Source organism: Sturnira hondurensis, unplaced genomic scaffold (genome assembly GCF_014824575.4).
Source record: "Sturnira hondurensis isolate 20B ecotype Veracruz unplaced genomic scaffold, ASM1482457v3 Scaffold0005329, whole genome shotgun sequence".
NCBI lineage: Eukaryota > Metazoa > Chordata > Mammalia > Chiroptera > Phyllostomidae > Sturnira > Sturnira hondurensis.
The window spans coordinates 3,162,539-3,180,254 of record NW_028077960.1 but is presented as its reverse complement, the minus strand read 5'-3'; the positions used below and the strand labels follow the sequence as shown (position 1 = coordinate 3,180,254).

Below are 17,716 nucleotides of genomic sequence, written 5' to 3'. Positions count from 1 at the left end.
CTTTCTCACATGGATCTCAGCTGTGCTCAGGGCTGAGCCAGGGGACGACTGAGGCTCTGCTGCGAGTCTCTGATCCCTGGCGGACAGGGCCAAGCATGGAATGGAAAGGTCTGGGAGCGGTCCAGGTTCTCTAAACCCCTGCCCAGCCCAGCCCAATCCTGCAGGGTCTGTGCAAGCCCAGCTTCCCAGCATGCAGGCCCGGCCCATGGGAGCAACTTGCTCCCTCTCTGTGTCCTGGGCAACCCTGGGATGGGGCCTGGGGGGCAGGGTTGTGTATGTCCTTTGGGAAGGAGAGGCAAGGTCTGCCATGGATAGAAGGCAAGCGATCCCCGGCCCAGTCGGAGTGCTGCTGCCCCAGGCCCTCAGTCCTACCACCTCCTCCACAACACAGTTAGCCCTGACCTTGGACACCGCTCCTTCAGAGCGTGCCTCCTGTGGATGAATTCCGCCAGGGTGCGGCCCAGGCCAGCAGCCAGACTCCAGAGGAGCCCCAGGTTTGACCCAGCCCACCTAATTTACCTAAGTTTGGACCACCCCCTTCAGAAGCCTTGCCATGAGAAGGGTGGGAGGGAAGTTCTGGACACACTTCCCAAGATCTAGGAGACAAGCAAGCATCTCTGTGCCTGAGATGAGCTCTGAGAAAGCTTTGGGGCCTGTGGGGCTGGATCCTCCGCATTTTAAAATTTTATTATGACTGCGTTTGTTTAAATATATATATATATATATTTATGACTCTATGTACCCACCGTCCCCCTGTCCCCTCCCTGGCCCTTAGTTTTTCCCCTTGGCTTTCTGCCTGGTGGCTGTGTAGGGAAGCACTGTCTGCGTGCTCTTGTCTGAAACCGTTTGGGTGCTGCTGTTCCTCGTGACCCTCCGGGTCTGCTCAGGGGCCGAGGTAGGGCCTGAGCATCTGCCAGTGAGTAGAGAGCGCCTTGGCTTGCTGGGGGCCAGAGAGGTCTTGAGAGGGCCCCCGTGGGCCTCTGTTCTAGGCGGCTCTGGGGACAGGCCCACCTCCTCCTCTGCTGCCACCTCCTCGCCGTCCCCCTCCTCATCATCACAGCACAAAGCATGGTAGAGCACTTTGTCACTGAACCGCACTCTCTCCCGTGTGCCCGGAGTCCGCTGGGGCAGCTGGCCCTTAACAGGGCCAGTGCCGAAGGCCTCCTCGCTGGAAGAGTCTGGGGTCTCCACCCGCGGCCCATTAGGGATGGGCGTGCCACCATTCATGAGTCGGTAGTCAGGGCCAGCCCCTGGTCGGGTTGGCTCTGGGCCGTCCACAGAGTCCGAGGGGGTAGAGACATCCAGGAAGGAGCAGAACTCCCAGCTGTCTGAGAGGATGTCGGCTGTCATGAAGTCCAGGTTACCCAGGTCAAAGGGGCCGCCCACACCGGCTTTGTCGCTGCTGGAGGTGCTGCTCACAGTGGCCGTGGTCCAGTCGTCCGGCTCCAGTTCGAAGTCGAAGTCTGAGGTTAGCTTATCTATCTGGCTCACCACCTGGCCGGGAAGGGCAGAGACGTGAGAAGGGCCAGGCACCCCCTGGTGTCACTTAGGTGTGAGCATGTCCCCCTACCCACATCCCCCAGCTGACGACCCTTCAGGGTGGTGACTAGACTGGAAGTCACAGGCTTGTTTACCCTGTGGAGAGCCCAGAATAGACCAGGGCTTGCCCCCCCATTCCAGTTTTCCACTCCGTAGTCTGTCGGAAGCAGGGGGACTGCCTCCCAGCCCCGCCCCCATCCCTTCACACACCCTGTGCCCCCCAAGCCAGCTGCTGTTCTGGGGGCAGCCTTGGCACTCAGAGCTGGGTCTTCCTTTGACCAATAAGGGGCCACTTAAAGAGGGCTGAGAGACACCAGCAAGTCCACTCAGTGGAGAGCTGACAGGTCTACCCACCCTGAGAGAAAAATGATACGGAGTGACCATGAGGAAACACCCTGGATCAGCCTGTGCTGATGGTCAGCAGATGTCCCCCTAATGTCCCTACCACCCCACCCCCATGCACCCCAGAGCCTTCTCCCCCCTTCCTTTTGCCTGGCCTCTGGTGACTGGAGATCAATCCTGGCTTGTTGGGAAAGGAATATAACAATCATTATTTGGTAAGCAATACAAAAACCCATCCCTCCTGGGTCGAGAGCTGCCTGTTAAATGCATTCAGGCTTGGGGTGCAGTTCAGCTGGGGGGGTCACTGCAACCCGCCCACCCCGCAGAGACAGGCTGACTCCACATGGGCAGCCCTGCCTCAGGACATCCCCTGGCCCAGACAACCATCAGCACATGGGTCAGGGATGGAGATGGTGAAGGGAAAACAGAGACCCAGTCAGAGACAGAGGGAGAGGACCACTGAGAGGAGGAGAGAGGCTTCAGGCCAAAAGCAATATAGCAAAACATCAAAAACAAAATAGAGGAACCAAGAGACCCAGGGACAAAGCCATGTGAAGGGAGTGACCAAGCCCAGGCCCAGCTCTCAGTGCCTGTCCAGTATTTCTACCCAGAGGCCGATCAGTCCATTAACGACCTAATGCAGTCCCTAGCCAAAGAATCTTTACCGTGGACCACTGCTGTCCAGGAGTGCGCTGGAGGTTTGGCGAGGAGTGCTCCAAAGTGAAGGAGGAAAGCAAAGGCAAAACTGAGGGGTCAGGAAGCCTCTGGGTCAGTGAGATGTGTGCACTGGGATCAGGGCATTGCCGGACCAGGGGGTCCCATGCAGGCGACCTGGTCCATTTCCCACTTAGGTCTCAGTTTTTCAATCTGTAAATGGGGAGTTGGCTGAAGTGGTTGATCTCCAAGGTTCTTCCAATCTCTGAGATTCCAGAGGGACTGGAAGAGCTGACTTGGGGTGTCGATGCCTAGGGATGCCCATTCCCCACAGCCCTAGGTCAAGAGTGGCTGGAACACTTGTCTGAGGCCTGCAGAAGAGCTGGCTGAGTCAAGACACCTGGGTTCCAGACGCAGACACTGCTTTGTGTGTCTTTAGGTGAGTCACACAGCTTCTCTCGACCTCCATGTCCTTTGCCACCAAGTAGGCCTGATAACCTCAATCCTGCCAACTTCACCACAGCTTTGTGAGGAACAGTGATAGGGGTAGTGAAAGGGGCCTGTGGGGCGCTGGTGATAAAAGAGACATCATCCTGCAGCTCTGAGCACCTGCTGTACGCCAGACTTCCCACCCATGAGATCATCCTTTCCTGAGGTCACAGATAATGGTGCCGAGGCACCAGTCACCGGGGCAGCCGAGATTCCTGCCTTTGCCAGGCCCTGCAAGACTGAACACCGCTCTGAGTGTTGGGTTTGGGTTCGGGCAGGCAATGGGCATAGGGCCCCACCCTCCAGTCTGGCCATCCCTTGTTAAGTCTCCCACTCTGACCACTCCCGCTATGGCAGAGAAGACTGCATGACCCAGAAGCCCTTGCTCAACCCAAGCCCCACCTGAGGGCTGGTGGGAGCCCTAGCCTAGAATAGGGACTCTCCAGTTGGAGTGTACACCAGCTGACTCCCCAGAATTTCTGATTCAGTAAGTTCTGGGGGAGGCTCAAGAAGGTGCAGGTCTAACAGGCTTCCCTGTGCTGCTGCTGTTAGTCTGGGGACAAACTGAGAACCACTGACCTGAGGGCCTGGGATTCAGCTGATGAAGGAACAGCACCTCGGGGCGTTGCTGGCCTCAGGAGGGGACTTGCACCTCTGGGAAGCCACGCCCTCCAATTAGACTGCCCTGGCCAAGCTACTAGCTGCTAAGAGTCTGCTGCTGCCTGAAAGGAGGTGACCCTAGCAGGAACCGGGAGGGAATTACTTGGCTGTGATGGATGAGAGTTGGCTGAGGCCGGGCCATGCCTAGAAGCTGGGTTCCTAAAACCCTGTGAGGAAGGTCCAAGGTGCACAGGGCAAAATCCCTGACGCTGTCAGGTCTGAGCTCACTCCCCTCATCCAAGAGGCCCTTGCCAGGCACCTTCTCTGGAGGCCTGCACATTCAGGCCCTTTCCCTTCTCCCTCAGAATACCCTCTTTGGTTCTACCCTGCAGGTGTGGAGGGAGGACAAAGAGGCCTGGATTCAAGTCCCAGGCCTGGCTTTCCCCTCTCCAGTCCTGTTTTCCTCCCTTGTAAAGCGGGATGATGCTCTTCTCCTTGTCCCGGTGACGGGGACTTAATAGATACATGACTGTGTGTTAAAGTGCAGTCAGCACACACAAGCACCCGAGAACCTGGGCTCGGGAGCCACACCTGGGGCTCCACCTGGCCCACAGCTTACCGGCTTTATGACCGTAGCCAAGTTACTCATTGTCTCTGTGTGTGACTTTCTTCAGCAAAGGAGAGTTCTAATTCTCCTTCATTAGACTGTGGTGAGGATTTGAGGCTTGTTAGGTTGTTGTGAGGATTTAAGGACTCGGAAAGCATGTAGAACAATACCCACCATACACCACTGGGCACTAACATGTGGGCGGGCCCAAGAGCTGATGGGAGTCAGTTCTTTACCAAAGGAATAACACCAATGGGGACGTATCCAGCGCCTGTGGCAGAACAGTGGGACACATTGGGCCTTTCAACTCCCAGCACATGGGTGGCACCTATGTTCCCTAAAGTAGGGCTATTTTCAGATGGAACAGATACAGAAGGGTTTCTAAAAGCTGAATGGTTGAGGCCCACGGGCCAATCTGGCCTTGTTCATTAGGTGGGACAGGTCAAACTAACGTGATGAATGACACAGTGAGGATGGGCAAAGGGGAGTGAGGTGCCAGGGGCACCCGGGTTGCATGCAGGGCCTGGTCGGCCGTAGCCCTGCTGCCTGTCCCTGGTGCTGCGTCTCACAGGGCCAGTGGGAGGGCCGGGGTGGGAGGCCCCATGCTACCTGCTACTCTGCTTTAGATATCCCAAAATTTGTGATTTCTCTCTGAGATTTAATAATCATTTGCCTACATGTAATTTGGGATTGTCTTGGAGTGCAGGAAAATAATTACCTACACAGGAAAAAAAGGGGGAAGAAGAAGAATAGAAAGAGAAACAAAACCATCAATACCACAGAATCCTAAAACCTCAGAGCCAGAAGAGAATGGAGACACTGTTGGGCCCACCCTTCTTACTGTGCTTGCTGATAGAGAAACTGAGCCCGAGACTGGAGGAGCCGAGCTGAGAGCAGAAGTCAGGAGTTCTGACTCTCGGGCCTGGCCCCTTAAGCACATGAATTGCCTGCTCTAGAGCGGAAAAGAGGGAACACCAGAGAGGAAGCGCAGGTGAAAGAGGGAACACCAGAGAGGAAGCGCAGGTGAGGGCGGAGACAGAACCCTCTGGGGGCCCAGGCCCTAACCCGAGGGTGTCCCAACTTCTGCCCTGGTCACAGCCTCAGCTCCCCTCACCTGAAAAAAATGCATCCAAACTCACCTAGTCTCCCCGCAGGCAGCAGCTTAATGCCCAGCGTCTGCCGCATGCCGCACCCAGGGAACTTCTTAATCAGCCCGCAGGACCTGGGCGCTACAATGCTTCCAGCACTTCCTTGCTCCCCACACTCTTGCGCCTCCAAACAACACCCCTCACCAAATCTGGCCGAGGGTGCTTTGCTCTCCACCCTCCCAGGCATGCCTCCTCACCACCCTTCCACACAAACTGTCTGAGCACACGCTGCCTCTGCACCTCGCCCAAACGTCTCGCTCCTTTCCTACTCACTCCACCTCAGTTCCACAAGGACGCCTTCCTTGATCCCAGGTGAGGATAAGTTTCCTATGGAAGCCTCTCAAAGCACCCTGTAACTTTCCTTCACATATTATCCAGTATTTATCACACCTACAGCATTATGAGCATATAGGTTATAATGTGCTTGGTGTCTTCTCCCCATGACGAGTGGGCCAGAAAATGCCTTGCCCACCAGGGGGGTCCCCAGTTTTATACCAGTGGATACATTCTTTACAAATACAGCCATTGAGTGAGTAGATGACTTCAGACAGCTTAATAAAAACTGCTGTGGGGTTCTTTTCTAAAAAAATGTTTCGTGGTCCTAGATATCCCAGTATTGCCTGTCCCAGCCCTCCCTCCAGCCCTGGCTGCGCTGCCTCTCCAAGAAAAGCATGGCTGTGTTCCATAAAACCCTGGAGCCGGCCGGAGGCCTGGGGAGTCCTGCAGCCTCTATCTCCTCCTGTCTCCCCTCACTCACCTCTGGCCCCCCCACTTCTCTTGACAAGTTGCTACTTCCTTTTCTCCCTCCTGGCTCTCCAGGCAGATGATTACATAACTGAGATCCTGCATTTTTTATGACCACTGATTATTTTTTAATTCTGTGATTACGTTATTTATTGTCTTCTTGGGGACTGTGGCATTGGGGAGGGGGAAGTGAGTTGACCATGATTCATAACTCTCATCCTGCAATTTGGCCTAATTGGCCACAGAGCTTCGTGAATCTGCCGGAGGAGGAGAACACAAAGGGAAAGGGGAGGCAAGGAAAAAAAATCCGCACAATTCTTGCTGAGCTGCGGGTGATGGAGCTGACCCACTTTGGCGCAGCTCCGTGGTCCCCAGCCTCTCCTGCTCCAGCTGCTTTCTGGCTGGGCCACATTCACCTCATGCTGTCGGGCCTGTGGCTTTCCTGGCCACCTCACACACAGCACCTTGCCAATGGGATGGCACCATTGCCATGTGCCTAGTCTCCAAGAAAATTAGGTGGGGAGCTTCACTCTTACCTCAGTCTGCAAAAGGGTTTTGTCCCCCCTTCCATTCTCCTGAGGTGTTCATGCCAAAGTGGGCAGCTGTGCCCTTGAGCTACATCCTACCAAACAGCCAGTGATGATGGGCAACACAGAAACGTTTTGAGGCCCCACACTGAGCAACACCTTGGGGATGGGAGAACCAGGGAGGAGGAGGCCAAGTATGTACTCAAGGTAAGCTCGGCATCTAGGGGGCCAAGGACAAGGGCTTTCACTGTTGCCCTTGGGGGCTCCCAATTGGTAGGAAACAGGGAAAGCAGTGGAGAGGCAGGTTCCCACCCAGAAATTCCTGGAAAGCACGTGGGATTCTGAGGACAAAATCCAAATTCCGTACTGTGTCCAGTACACTCTGTGTGCCCTCCTGCTCTCCGCCTCCTGGTCCACCCATTCCGACTGTACCAGCCTCCCTGCTGATCCCGACCATGCCGAGCACACTGCCTCCTCAGGACCTTTGCACTGGCTGTTGCCACTGCTTGGAGACTCATCCTCACATACCCATTTGACTTGTACCCTCACTTCCTTTGGGTCTCTGTTCAAAAGCAATCTTATTGGAGCCCTGCTTCCCACCCCCATCACTGTTCCCTGACCCAACCAGAAGAGGGTGGAACTGCCTACTACAGGGCCCTGGCTCTGACCTCCCTGATCATGGTGAAGAAGCCAAGGAGACTCCAAAAGAACAAGGCCTGAGTTGGAGTTGAGGAGTAGGCCAGTGTTAGAATATTCCATCAATAATATCTAACACATATGGGCTACTTTTGTGCCCATCACTGTGCTAAGCACATCATATATAATATCACATTTAATTCTCACAATCACCCTAGGGCTGGTGGCAGGAAGAGGCATAAAATTGCATATCCTCATTTTAGGGACATAAAACAGGAGAACAGAGAGGTAAAGTAACTTTCCTAAGTTCACACAGCTAGAAGAGGGCGGAGATTGGGTCTGAACCGGAGACACTGGGCTGTGGAGCCCATGCCCGTGGACCCCAGGCTGTGCTGCTTCTCAGACCCACAGAATTCCGAGCTCAGAGAGCCTGCTGGGACAGGCTTGGCACCCCGGAGTGCCGGTGAACCCCGGGGCGAAGTCATGATTTACCATCGCATCCCTCTGCAGCACCATTTCTGCTTTCAAACACTTTTACATTCCTCACCTTGCTTAGTCCATAAGAGTATTTTCCCCACCCACGGGATAGAACTTGCCCCCTATCTCCCTGGGGAAACAGAGGCAGAGCTGCAGCACGAGGTTTGGAGGGCAGGGAGACGCGGGAGAAGGAACTCGGAACCTTTTAGAGGTGTGAGTAGGTAGGCACTGGCCCCCACGGACTGCCCGCCACGCCCCCAATAAATCCTTCTAGGATCCCTCTGAGTTGTGAATTATCGTCATCCCCATTCCAGAGATGAGCAGACTGAGGCTCGGGGGCTGGGGAGCAGTGCTTTCGTGCTCCTCATCTTTCTGTGGATTTCAGGCAGGATGCTTGAGAAAATGAGGAGGCTCTGCCATGATCTGTGGTACCTGGGGAAGGGAGCGGCAGACGGAGGAGGAGGACAGCGGAGGGGATGCAGCTAAGCCCTTCCCTTCTGCTGGCCCTCCTCTTTCATCAAGCACCTGTACTGCCCCCAGGCAGTCTTGTACGAGAATTTTGGATTCAGATCTAAGTGCTTTGCCCTCCTGAAACCAGAACCTAGATGGTGAATTCTGAGCTGGTGCTGCCTGGAGGGCAGGGTGTGATAAGGGAACCCTCTCAACCTTGGGCCTAACCTAGCTCCCCAATGTCACACAAAGCAGCTGAGAAGTGCCAGGCAGATCCAGCTTTGCAGCCCCCTCTTAGAGGACCAGGAGCCATGATCACAGGTTCCAAGTGTGTGGGAGAGGGGGGCAGCACAATCTTTATCACAAACCAGAGCCTGACACCCCTAAGTGGTAACCCCATTCCTGACAAATCCCAACCCCCTGAAATGGCATGTCCTCTTCTTCCTGGGCCTCCCGGAACCTCACCTGCCTTCCCTGACACTTCCCTCTGCCCATTGCCTCATGTCCAGACCCTGCCTGGGGGATGGGGGAGCTCTGAGGCCTGCCCCCACCCCAGCTGGGTGCCATTGGCAGTGGGCAGGTGGTGGCATGTGGGGTCGATTCTGGTTGTCATAGTAACCCATCAAAGTCTTGGGTGGAGGCACAAGGCCTAGAGGGGATGTGGAGGAGGGGACTCATCCTTCTCTGTTCTGGCTCAGGCGTCTGGGCTGCACAGCCCATGAACCTGAAGCTCTGCCATTCAGGACATGCGAGTGGGTGAGTGCGTGTGCTGAGCAGGGAGGGAGGGGACATCTCAAAGATCTGCAAATAAATCCCAGGGCTTCTGATCTTTCTCACCCCCTAAAGGATACGCTCTCATATCATGAGCCTAAGGTATCATCTACAGAAGGTCCTTAACAAAATGGAAAGAGGTTGCCTATTAGCCTACCTTCTGAAGAGCCCCAGAGTAGATATCAGAACCTGAGTTCTATTGAGTGCTGCTGGTAGGCTCTGTGACCTTCAACAAGTCCCTATCCCTCTCTGGGCCTCAGTTTTTTCAACAGTAAGAGGACAGGGCTGGTCTGGCTGACATGTGAGATGCCTTCAAACTCTGGATGGCTCTACCTTGGGGCAGGAGTGGGAAGAGAGCAAATTCCTGCAAGATGCTCAGTCAGTCAGTTAGGAACAGGCTCTGCTATATCAAAGCTGACTCCCAGGCTTTGAGTCAATCCTGGTTCTTTCTGGGTGGGCCTGCTGGGGCACAGGCCCCATGCCCGTGCTCAAGACTGGGACTCTGGACAGTTCCCATGGCTCCGATGGAACCACAGAACATCTGAAATAGAAGGGGGTTGGGGAGAGTTGAAGAGGGGATGTAGTCCTTTTGGACCAATGAGGTTGGAGGAGGGGTCGTTCAGGGGCACTGACCACCAAACTGTATTCCCCAGAGATGTTCAGCCCAGACCCTGACCAGCCTAGCTCATCGGAATAAGCACCGCTACCTCTCTCTCCCCGCAGCACTGAGGAGGGACTCCCTGGTAGGCTCCATGACGCTGACACTGGGTAGAGGGGCTGTCCTGCCCAACCTACATTCCCATCCCACCATCTCCACTCTGGAAAAAACTCCCTTCAAACAACCCCTGCTTCTTGGCTCATGGGCCAAGCTATAGGCCACTCTGCCAGTCTGGAGTCGGTACCCACCATCACCCCTTCTCCATCTTCCTAGCCCCCATCCTCCTAGCACAGCTGGCTGGGAAAGCCCAAGCTCATAGCTCCAATTCAATCACTCTCTCCGCTATCTCTGCAGGGGCCCTAGTTACAAGGAGTTGAAATTTGCCTAAAGCCCACCTGGCTGGTGTAATGGCACCCAGTGGGCAAATTCAGGCCAATGGCTCAGAACCCTGGTCATGCATTTTGGGCTCGAACACAACCCAGCAGGCAGGGCCGATGACATGTGTACCTCATTACCCCAGCAATGTGGGAAGTGGTAATTAAACTTGGCTTCACTTAGAGAGACAGAGAGGGACACACATCATAAGATCTCTAGGTGACTTTTCAGCTTTGGCAAAAGGCAGTCAGAACTGTGAGACAGGGATACATTCCTTTAGAAAAGATTCTTGCCTCTGCCAGTGTGCACAGAAACTCTGATACCCTCCTACCAGCCCCCTAGATGCATTCCCACCTGAGGCAGGGAGGGCCTAGCTTGGCTGTAATTTTTCCAGGATCATGGATTTTGAGTATCTGTGTAATGTCTTGGGAATGCTCTGAGCTGGGACCCAAGCAGTGGGGATAGCCTCATCAGAGCCATCCACACTCTCCCCAGGGCCCCTTGTGACCAGATCAGAGCCTGAGAGGCAGACAGTGGGGTCCAAGATTAGCCTGGGCTCCTGAAGAGAGTATCCCACCAAGAGGTTATGGTGGGACTCAGTCCTTATTGGCCACCTTGGCAGCCCTGAGTGCTAGCCACAGAACCTTGGGGACATGACACGCTGCCCAAGCAATTGTAGCAACACTGAGACTCCTCCAGCCCTGGGCTATCGTGAGATTTTTGGCAGAGCAGATTTGGGGAAAGGAGAACAAGGAGAAGGAGGTACCCAGCAGAGTGGCACATGTACACACAGCTTTGTACATACACACACAGAAACATACATGTGAGAGTATGTGTTTGTGCCAGGCCCAGGAAAACTGGTCTAGGGTCCATCTGGCCCCTCACTCACCTCCCTGAGCTCCTTGGCCACCTCCTTGAGCTCCCGCAGAATGCCCTCGAGCTGCCCGATGACCATCTTCATGCGCTGTCGAATCCGCTCCCGCTCACCACCACTGCTGGGGTCGTCACTGGGCTGCCCGAGGTCCAGGGTGCCCCGAATGTTCATCCTTCACCACGTGGCAGCAGGCCTGCCCATACTTCCCCCAGCCAGGCACACACTGCGTCTGCCTCCACAGAGCCCCCCTCAGCCAGGCAGAGCTCCACATCTTAACGGCCCCCCAGCTCACCCTGGCCCTGGGTGGTTCTCACCCAGCCCCTGACCCCTGCTACCCCACCTCCCCTGCCTCTGGATGGGGAATGGGACACCCAGAGGGAGACAGATCTGACACAGGGGGTCAAGGTGAGGACATAGGAGGGCAGGGGGAGGGGCTTTGGATCTCAGGAGTGGCCTCCAGGACTCAATGTGCCTATAGATGTGCTGGGCTGGTGTCCAGCTGAGCCTGGGCAGAGGCAGGGGTGACTCTGCAGGTGCTAAGGGTAAGAGATGCCCTTGGGATAGGGGGAGGTAGAGGCAATCCCCTCACAACTCTTGGGCAGTTGGAATGGCAGAGATCTCTGGATGCAATTGACACCTGCAGAAGGATGGTGGCTGGGGTCTTCCAGATGTGGAGGGGGTTCCAGATGTGGGCAGCTCTGGGAAGGGAGCTGGATTGGAGGAGGGCAGCCCCCTGCAGAGAGAGCAAGCCTGGCATCAGCCCTCCTAGGCTGCAGCAGCAGCCGGCAATGCTGCTGCCTCCCTCTCCCCAGCCTGCACCCTTCCTCGCTGGGGATATATTAATTTTTTTCTTTGTAGGGAGAGGTGGTGGAGGCAGATGGTCTACAGCACAGCTCCTCTCTGAGAAGGAAAAGAGGGACCTGCTTTAGAAGCACAAGTCCTGAGACTGCGATGGGGCACTGTGCCCCAGGTCCCCCTAAACACCCCTCCCCAGCCAGGCCATGCCCCGAAGGTTCACGAGAGGGTCTCTCCAGTCTTCTGTCCTCAACCCTAACGCCTCCAAGGTGTCCTCTTATCAGCAGACCTTCCCGTTCCCGCCCCGCCTTCCCTCAGAACCCCGCTCCGCTCCGGACTCACCGAGGGTAGGGGTACCGGCCTGCCTTCCGATCAGCGTCGGGGGCCAAGCCCCAAGGTGAGGTTGGGGGGCCCCCCAGGCTCCCTAGGGTGGGCTTCTCTCTCTGGACCCTTCGGCCCCTGGCCTCAGGGAGGTCCTCGGAGCCGCCCCGGGAGACATCCGGGCGGTGGGAGGGGGCGGGGCCTCCGCGCTCCCAGAAAGCGGGCAGGAAAAATCTCCCCAACCCCCGCCGGACTGCGGGTGGGGAAGAGGCCGGGGTCTGGCGCGCCGGGGGCTCTCAGGCCGCAAGTGACCCGGTCGCAGGGCGCCTGAGGCGACGCCGAGGCGGTCCCAGCGCGCCAGTCAAAGTCGGAGGGATCCCCTCAGCCCGCGCCCGGCGTCCCCCGGGCTCCGCGCCGTCTGGGCTCCGCTCAGTCCAGTCCAGAGGGGCCGGGGCTCGGGCCCGCGGGGGCTCCTCGTCGGGAAGGAGCGGGCCCCGCTCTGTGCCCGGGGCGCCCTCAGCCGGGACCCAGGTAGTCCTCGCTCCCTCACCCGGGGCGTCCCGAGCGGCCGCAGGGGTCTGCGCAGCCCAGCACGGTGCTCAGCCTGCGGCGAGAGTGCGGCCACGGCTCGGTCCGCGGTTGGAAAGGTCCGGGAGACGCCGGGCCCCGGGGGAGGGGCAGCGTCGGCCGAGGGACTGGCGTCCGCCCGGCCCGGCCACGAACGCGCGAGGCCGGGCCCGGCTGGGCTGGGCTTGGTGGCCGGGGCGCGGGCGGGAGCGGCGCGGGGCGGAGGAGAGGAGGCGACGCGAGCGAGAGGAGGAGGCGCGGCGAGGTAAGGGGCGGAAAGGGAGGGTGCGCGGCGGCCCGGCCGGGCGGGGAGCTCGAGGCCAGCAGCCTCGGCTCTGCGGCCGCCTCCTCCCGCCCGCTGCGCGCCGCTCGCCGCTCGCCGCCTCCCCGGCCCAGGGCGCCGGGTCGCTGCCGGTCGGGCACACAGGCAATAGCTCGGGCTGGGCCTCCCTCCGAGGCCTCGCCCTCANTGCGCGGCGGCCCGGCCGGGCGGGGAGCTCGAGGCCAGCAGCCTCGGCTCTGCGGCCGCCTCCTCCCGCCCGCTGCGCGCCGCTCGCCGCTCGCCGCTCGCCGCCTCCCCGGCCCAGGGCGCCGGGTCGCTGCCGGCCGGGCACACAGGCAACAGCTCGGGCTGGGCCTCCCTCCGAGGCCTCGCCCTCAGCTGCCCGGCCCGGCTCCGTAGGCCTGGGCCCGCTCCTCGAGTGCTGCGCCGCCCTCGCCCAGGCGCCCCCGGCCCTCCTCGCGATCCCCGCCGGACTAGCCGCCTGGGCGGGCGCTGCTCCCTCCAAGGCCGCCTGGCTCCGAGGCTCCGTGCGCTCGGCGCTGGTAGGGAAGGGCCGGCCCCGCGCGCCGGGAGGGAGCTTTTAAAGCGACACACACGCCTGCCAGTGCCGTGCACGACCGCTGAGCAGGGTCCTGGCCACCCCGGAGATGGGGAAATGTCCTGCACCGGAGGGCCTGGAGGCGTCTAGACTCGCCGGACTCCGCTGACCTCCGGGCACGGAGGGACAGCAGGCTGCGGACTTAGTTCCTTCCAACCTTTAAGACACCCCCATTACCCCTTCCCCTACTGTGCTGCACCCCATGCTTCCCTTTTAGTTAAGTTTCCCGCATCCATACCCTTTCCTTTTCCCTGTCACACCTCAAACTACCCCCAGACAGTGCCTTACATAGAATTAATTCAGAAAACAAAATATGCGCAACCTTTTCGGAGCATCTACAGTGTGCCAAGCTCTCGCTGGGAGCGGCTGCGAACTGGAGGCTCCTTAGATGGCAGGTAGTCACATCAGTAGATTATGCAGCCACTTACTCAACATCCGCACTGCCCCCCTGCCCCGCTACCTCTGTGTACCAGACCCCACGCATGCTAGACTCTGCGGTACAGTAAGGAAAAAAGGGCATTTCAGGAAGCTCACAGCTCTTGGGGGAACACTCCTGAGTAAACCGAAGGGTGGTAAGTACAGGACAAAGGCAAGTTCTAGAAGCAATGGTAAGAGACAGGGTGGGCCAGGCAGGGTGAGAGGAAGGGTAGGGAACAACTCAGAAAGGGGCTGGCAGCCTCACCCGAAAGAAAACCCGCAGCTGTGTGGTAAAGGGGAGTAGGTGTTACCCAGGTGACAGTCAGTGTGAGGGAGGTGAGGCTGAGCACTCAGGCAGTGAGGAGGGGATATGGCAGGGCCCACATGCAGAATTGAGGAGAGGGTGAGTTTAAGCCAACTGTGGCCTTTAAGAGGTTCCATGTTGACAGTTTTGTGGAAAGGGAATTGGAGGAAGACCACCAGATCCTGGAGAGACTTGGAGGCCATGGTTTGGAGCTGGGGTTTTATTCTGGAGCAGAGGGGAGCCTGGTCCTGCCCGCCTTTCCAGAAGATCCCTCTGGGCCATTATGGCTGGTGGATCTGAGGACTAGGACGCAGGGAGACCAGTTAGGAGGCTGTTACTTGAATGGAGATGGGAGAGAAGGAGGGGCTGGGGTGGCAGCAAGGATGGAGTGGAGGGGATGCTTTGAGAAATGACTTAGGAGAACATGGCAGGACTTGGTTGAACTTTAAGAGAGAGGGAGAGTCCAGGAGGCCCTGAATTACAGTGTGGGGGCCTGAGTAGATGGTTGCACCACCAGCTGAGTTAGAGGACAGGGGGGAAGAATGGGTCTGGGGTGAGGGAGAGGAGTCCAGTTTGGAATGGAGAGAGAAATCCTGAAGACAGGTGAGTATGTAGTCCTCTGCCTGAGCCTCGATATTTTTTTAATCATCATTAGAGGGGATGACATTGAGCAAAAAGACTGTGTAGACTAGTAACAAAAGTAGCAAGTCCAGGTCAGCGCCCTGGAAAAGAGTCCCTGAGTGAGACAGACAGGAGCTCTCAGGGAGAGAGAAGAACCAGGAAAGTTCAGGCCCAGGGAGAGAGAGTTTGTTGGAAGCACACACTCAACAGTGTCAAAGGCTGCAGTAAGCAGCTGTGAGAGAAGGAATGGAAAGTATCCATAGGAAGCCACTGGTGATGTGGCGGGGACAGGTGTTGGGGGAGGAGGGGAAGGAAGGTGGCAGGAGCTAAGTCGTTGGACACTGAGGGTTTAGTGGTTGGTGAGGAATAGGAGTGAAAAAAGCTGAAACTGTCCCCATGAAACAATAACTGCCCGTTCTCCCTCCCTGCACCTGACCCCTGGCAACCGCCATTTCCCTTTCTGTGTCTATGAATGTGTGACTCCTCTGGGTACTTCATAAAGTGAAGTTGCACGGTCCCGCTAGCCACTTCGCTGCAGCAGCAAAGCTAAGGGATAGCCGAGATCAAAATGGGCCAGTCCTCAGGACGAGAAATGAGTTTCTGGTCTCAGGTCCATGGGACAACTTGCCCACGTCCAAAATGAGGGAGGTATATTTGAAGTGGGTGTGTCAGAGGCAATGATCTCAGTTTGAGAGGATAGGAATGTAACTGCTTAATACCAAATTGATCTTGGAACTCATTAATAAAAGTAAGATTTCTTTAAAAAAGGAAGTGACATGCTCTGGCTGGTGTAGCTCAGTGGATTGAGCACAGGCCTGTGAAGCAAATGGTCACCGGTTCGATCCCCAGTCAGGGCACACGCCTGGGTTGCAGGTCAGGTCCTCACTAGGGGACACATGAGAGGCAACCACACATTGATGTTTCTCTCTCTTTCTCCTTCCCTTTCCCTCTCTCTAAAAAATAAATAAATAAAGTATTTTTAAAAATAAAATTTAAAAAAATAAAAAGGAAGTGAAATTTCTTTTGTCATCTGTGTGGATCAAACTACACCTAAGACCTAAATTCACTGGGTGTGTCCACAGGAGGGCAGCCAGTACAAAGGAGGGGAGACACTGGTGTATACCTCCTGTGAAGAAGGCTTGGGCTGGTCAGGGCAGGCTGGAGAAGGGGAGTCTCAGGAAGGGTCTCTGATTGTGAATCTCCAGGGGATGCCACAGACAAGAGGAAATAGATAGGTTCTGGGTGGTTCTTAGGCTTTGCCTTCCGTAGTGTCTGGAAATGGACCCATTCTCTCCTTCCCCCAACCTCCCTGCCTTTCTGCCCAGATGCCCCATTTTCAGAGCTCTGTTTGGATTCACTACCCTTGCCCCCCATTCCCCACAGCCTTCCCTGGTCCTTTAGTCAACAGGAAGAAACAGATGCACTCTTTTGGCCCTTAAGTAAATGTTTCCTAGGATGTTTATTTAATATGCTAACTGTGTGACCTTGGGCAAGTCACTTAACCTCTCTGGTCAGGGATAACAAGCCCATAACATTTTTATTTTTTCATGTGTTGGCTGTCTTACCAAAAAAGAAATGTTGTTTTCTGCTGCCTCTTTGATTCAGAAAAATAAGGATGATAAGACTACCTACTTTTTTTTTTTTTTTTTTAAGATTTTAGCCCTGGCTGGTATAGCTCAGTGGTTTGAGCATGGGCCTGTGAAACAAAGGGTCGTTGGTTTGATTCCCAGTCAGGGCGCATGCCTGGGTTGCAGGCCAGATCCCCAGTAGGGGATACATGAGAGGCAACCACACATTGATGTTTCTCTCCCTTTCTCCCTCCCTTCCCCCTTCTCTAAAAACAAATAAATAAAATCTTTTTTTAAAAGATTCCCTCTTGCAGCTGGGGACATGGCCTGCAACCCAGGCACGTGCCCTGACTGGGAATCAAACCAGTGACTCTTTGGTTCTCAGGCTGACACTCAGTCCACTGAGCAACACCAGCCAGGGCAAGAGTACCTACTTTCTAGGGTCATGGTGAACATGGAATAAGAAAATGAACATGGAAGTCCTTGGCCTAAAGCCTGGCACCTGGTAGGTGCTTCATAGATGGTAGCTGCTCTCAGCTCTCATTAACAGTTTTGTGTCTATAAACCTTATTTCCATGTGAGGCTGTGAACTCTCAGGGTGGTATCTGTGTTCTGTCTGCCCTGTCTCTCACATGGACCAGTGGTGGGGATGTGATAGTTAGTGACTTTTACTTTGGCCTATTTTCTGTCTTTTATCCCATATCTGGCATCCCTTTCCTCTAGGAACTTCTTCCCTGCTGTCACACAGACATGATGGGTTGTTTGTTAAAGTCCCACTACTTCCACACATGCTGCCCCATTGCCAGCAGGTAGGGGCGTGGCCCAGACTGTACCAATCATAGAAGCCCATTCTCCAGCACCAGTGATTGGCTCAAGGGGTAGGCACATCACCCTTGCAGGGCCAATCAGAGGCTTTCCCTGGGACTGATATGTGGATTCTGGGAGGAAGAAGCCTCCTTCCTACTGAGCACACAGCTGGATGTTATAGTGCTGAGGCTTTGAGGCTTCCAACAAGGCATCTTTCCCACTAAATGTAGGAGCTGAACAAAGCAACAGACGGAAGACGAATTTAGAGAGCATGATGGTAGTCCTGAGTCCTGATTTTGACTCTCATTCCTTGGTTCCTGCCATTCTTCTTTCAGTCCTGGGAGCTACAGCAACATCCTACCCATCTATAAGAGCCAATAAATTCCTCATTACTCCAGTTAATCTGGTGAGCCTGACACATATACTCAGAATGCTAAATGAACAGACGATCTACTAAATGATTAGACTTCCATTAGGGGTGGGAGCTGCTGTCCTGTGGCCACAGCGGGGAAGGTGAATATTTGGCAGATTATTGCATAAGGGA

General features: G+C 55.9%; 1 protein-coding gene across 1 annotated transcript; it reads right to left on the bottom strand.

Annotated features, from left to right (window-relative positions):
• Positions 1-610: 610 nt before the first annotated feature.
• On the bottom strand, positions 611-12,775 carry INSYN1 (inhibitory synaptic factor 1). The gene is made up of 3 exons (XM_037047077.1): positions 12,029-12,775; positions 10,907-11,624; positions 611-1,494 (listed from the first exon to the last, which is right to left on the bottom strand). Exons 2-3 carry the CDS (start codon positions 11,060-11,062, stop codon positions 772-774), a joined length of 879 nt encoding a protein of 292 aa, XP_036902972.1. The 5' UTR covers positions 11,063-11,624; positions 12,029-12,775; the 3' UTR covers positions 611-771.
• Between the last annotated feature and the right edge of the window lie 4,941 nt (positions 12,776-17,716).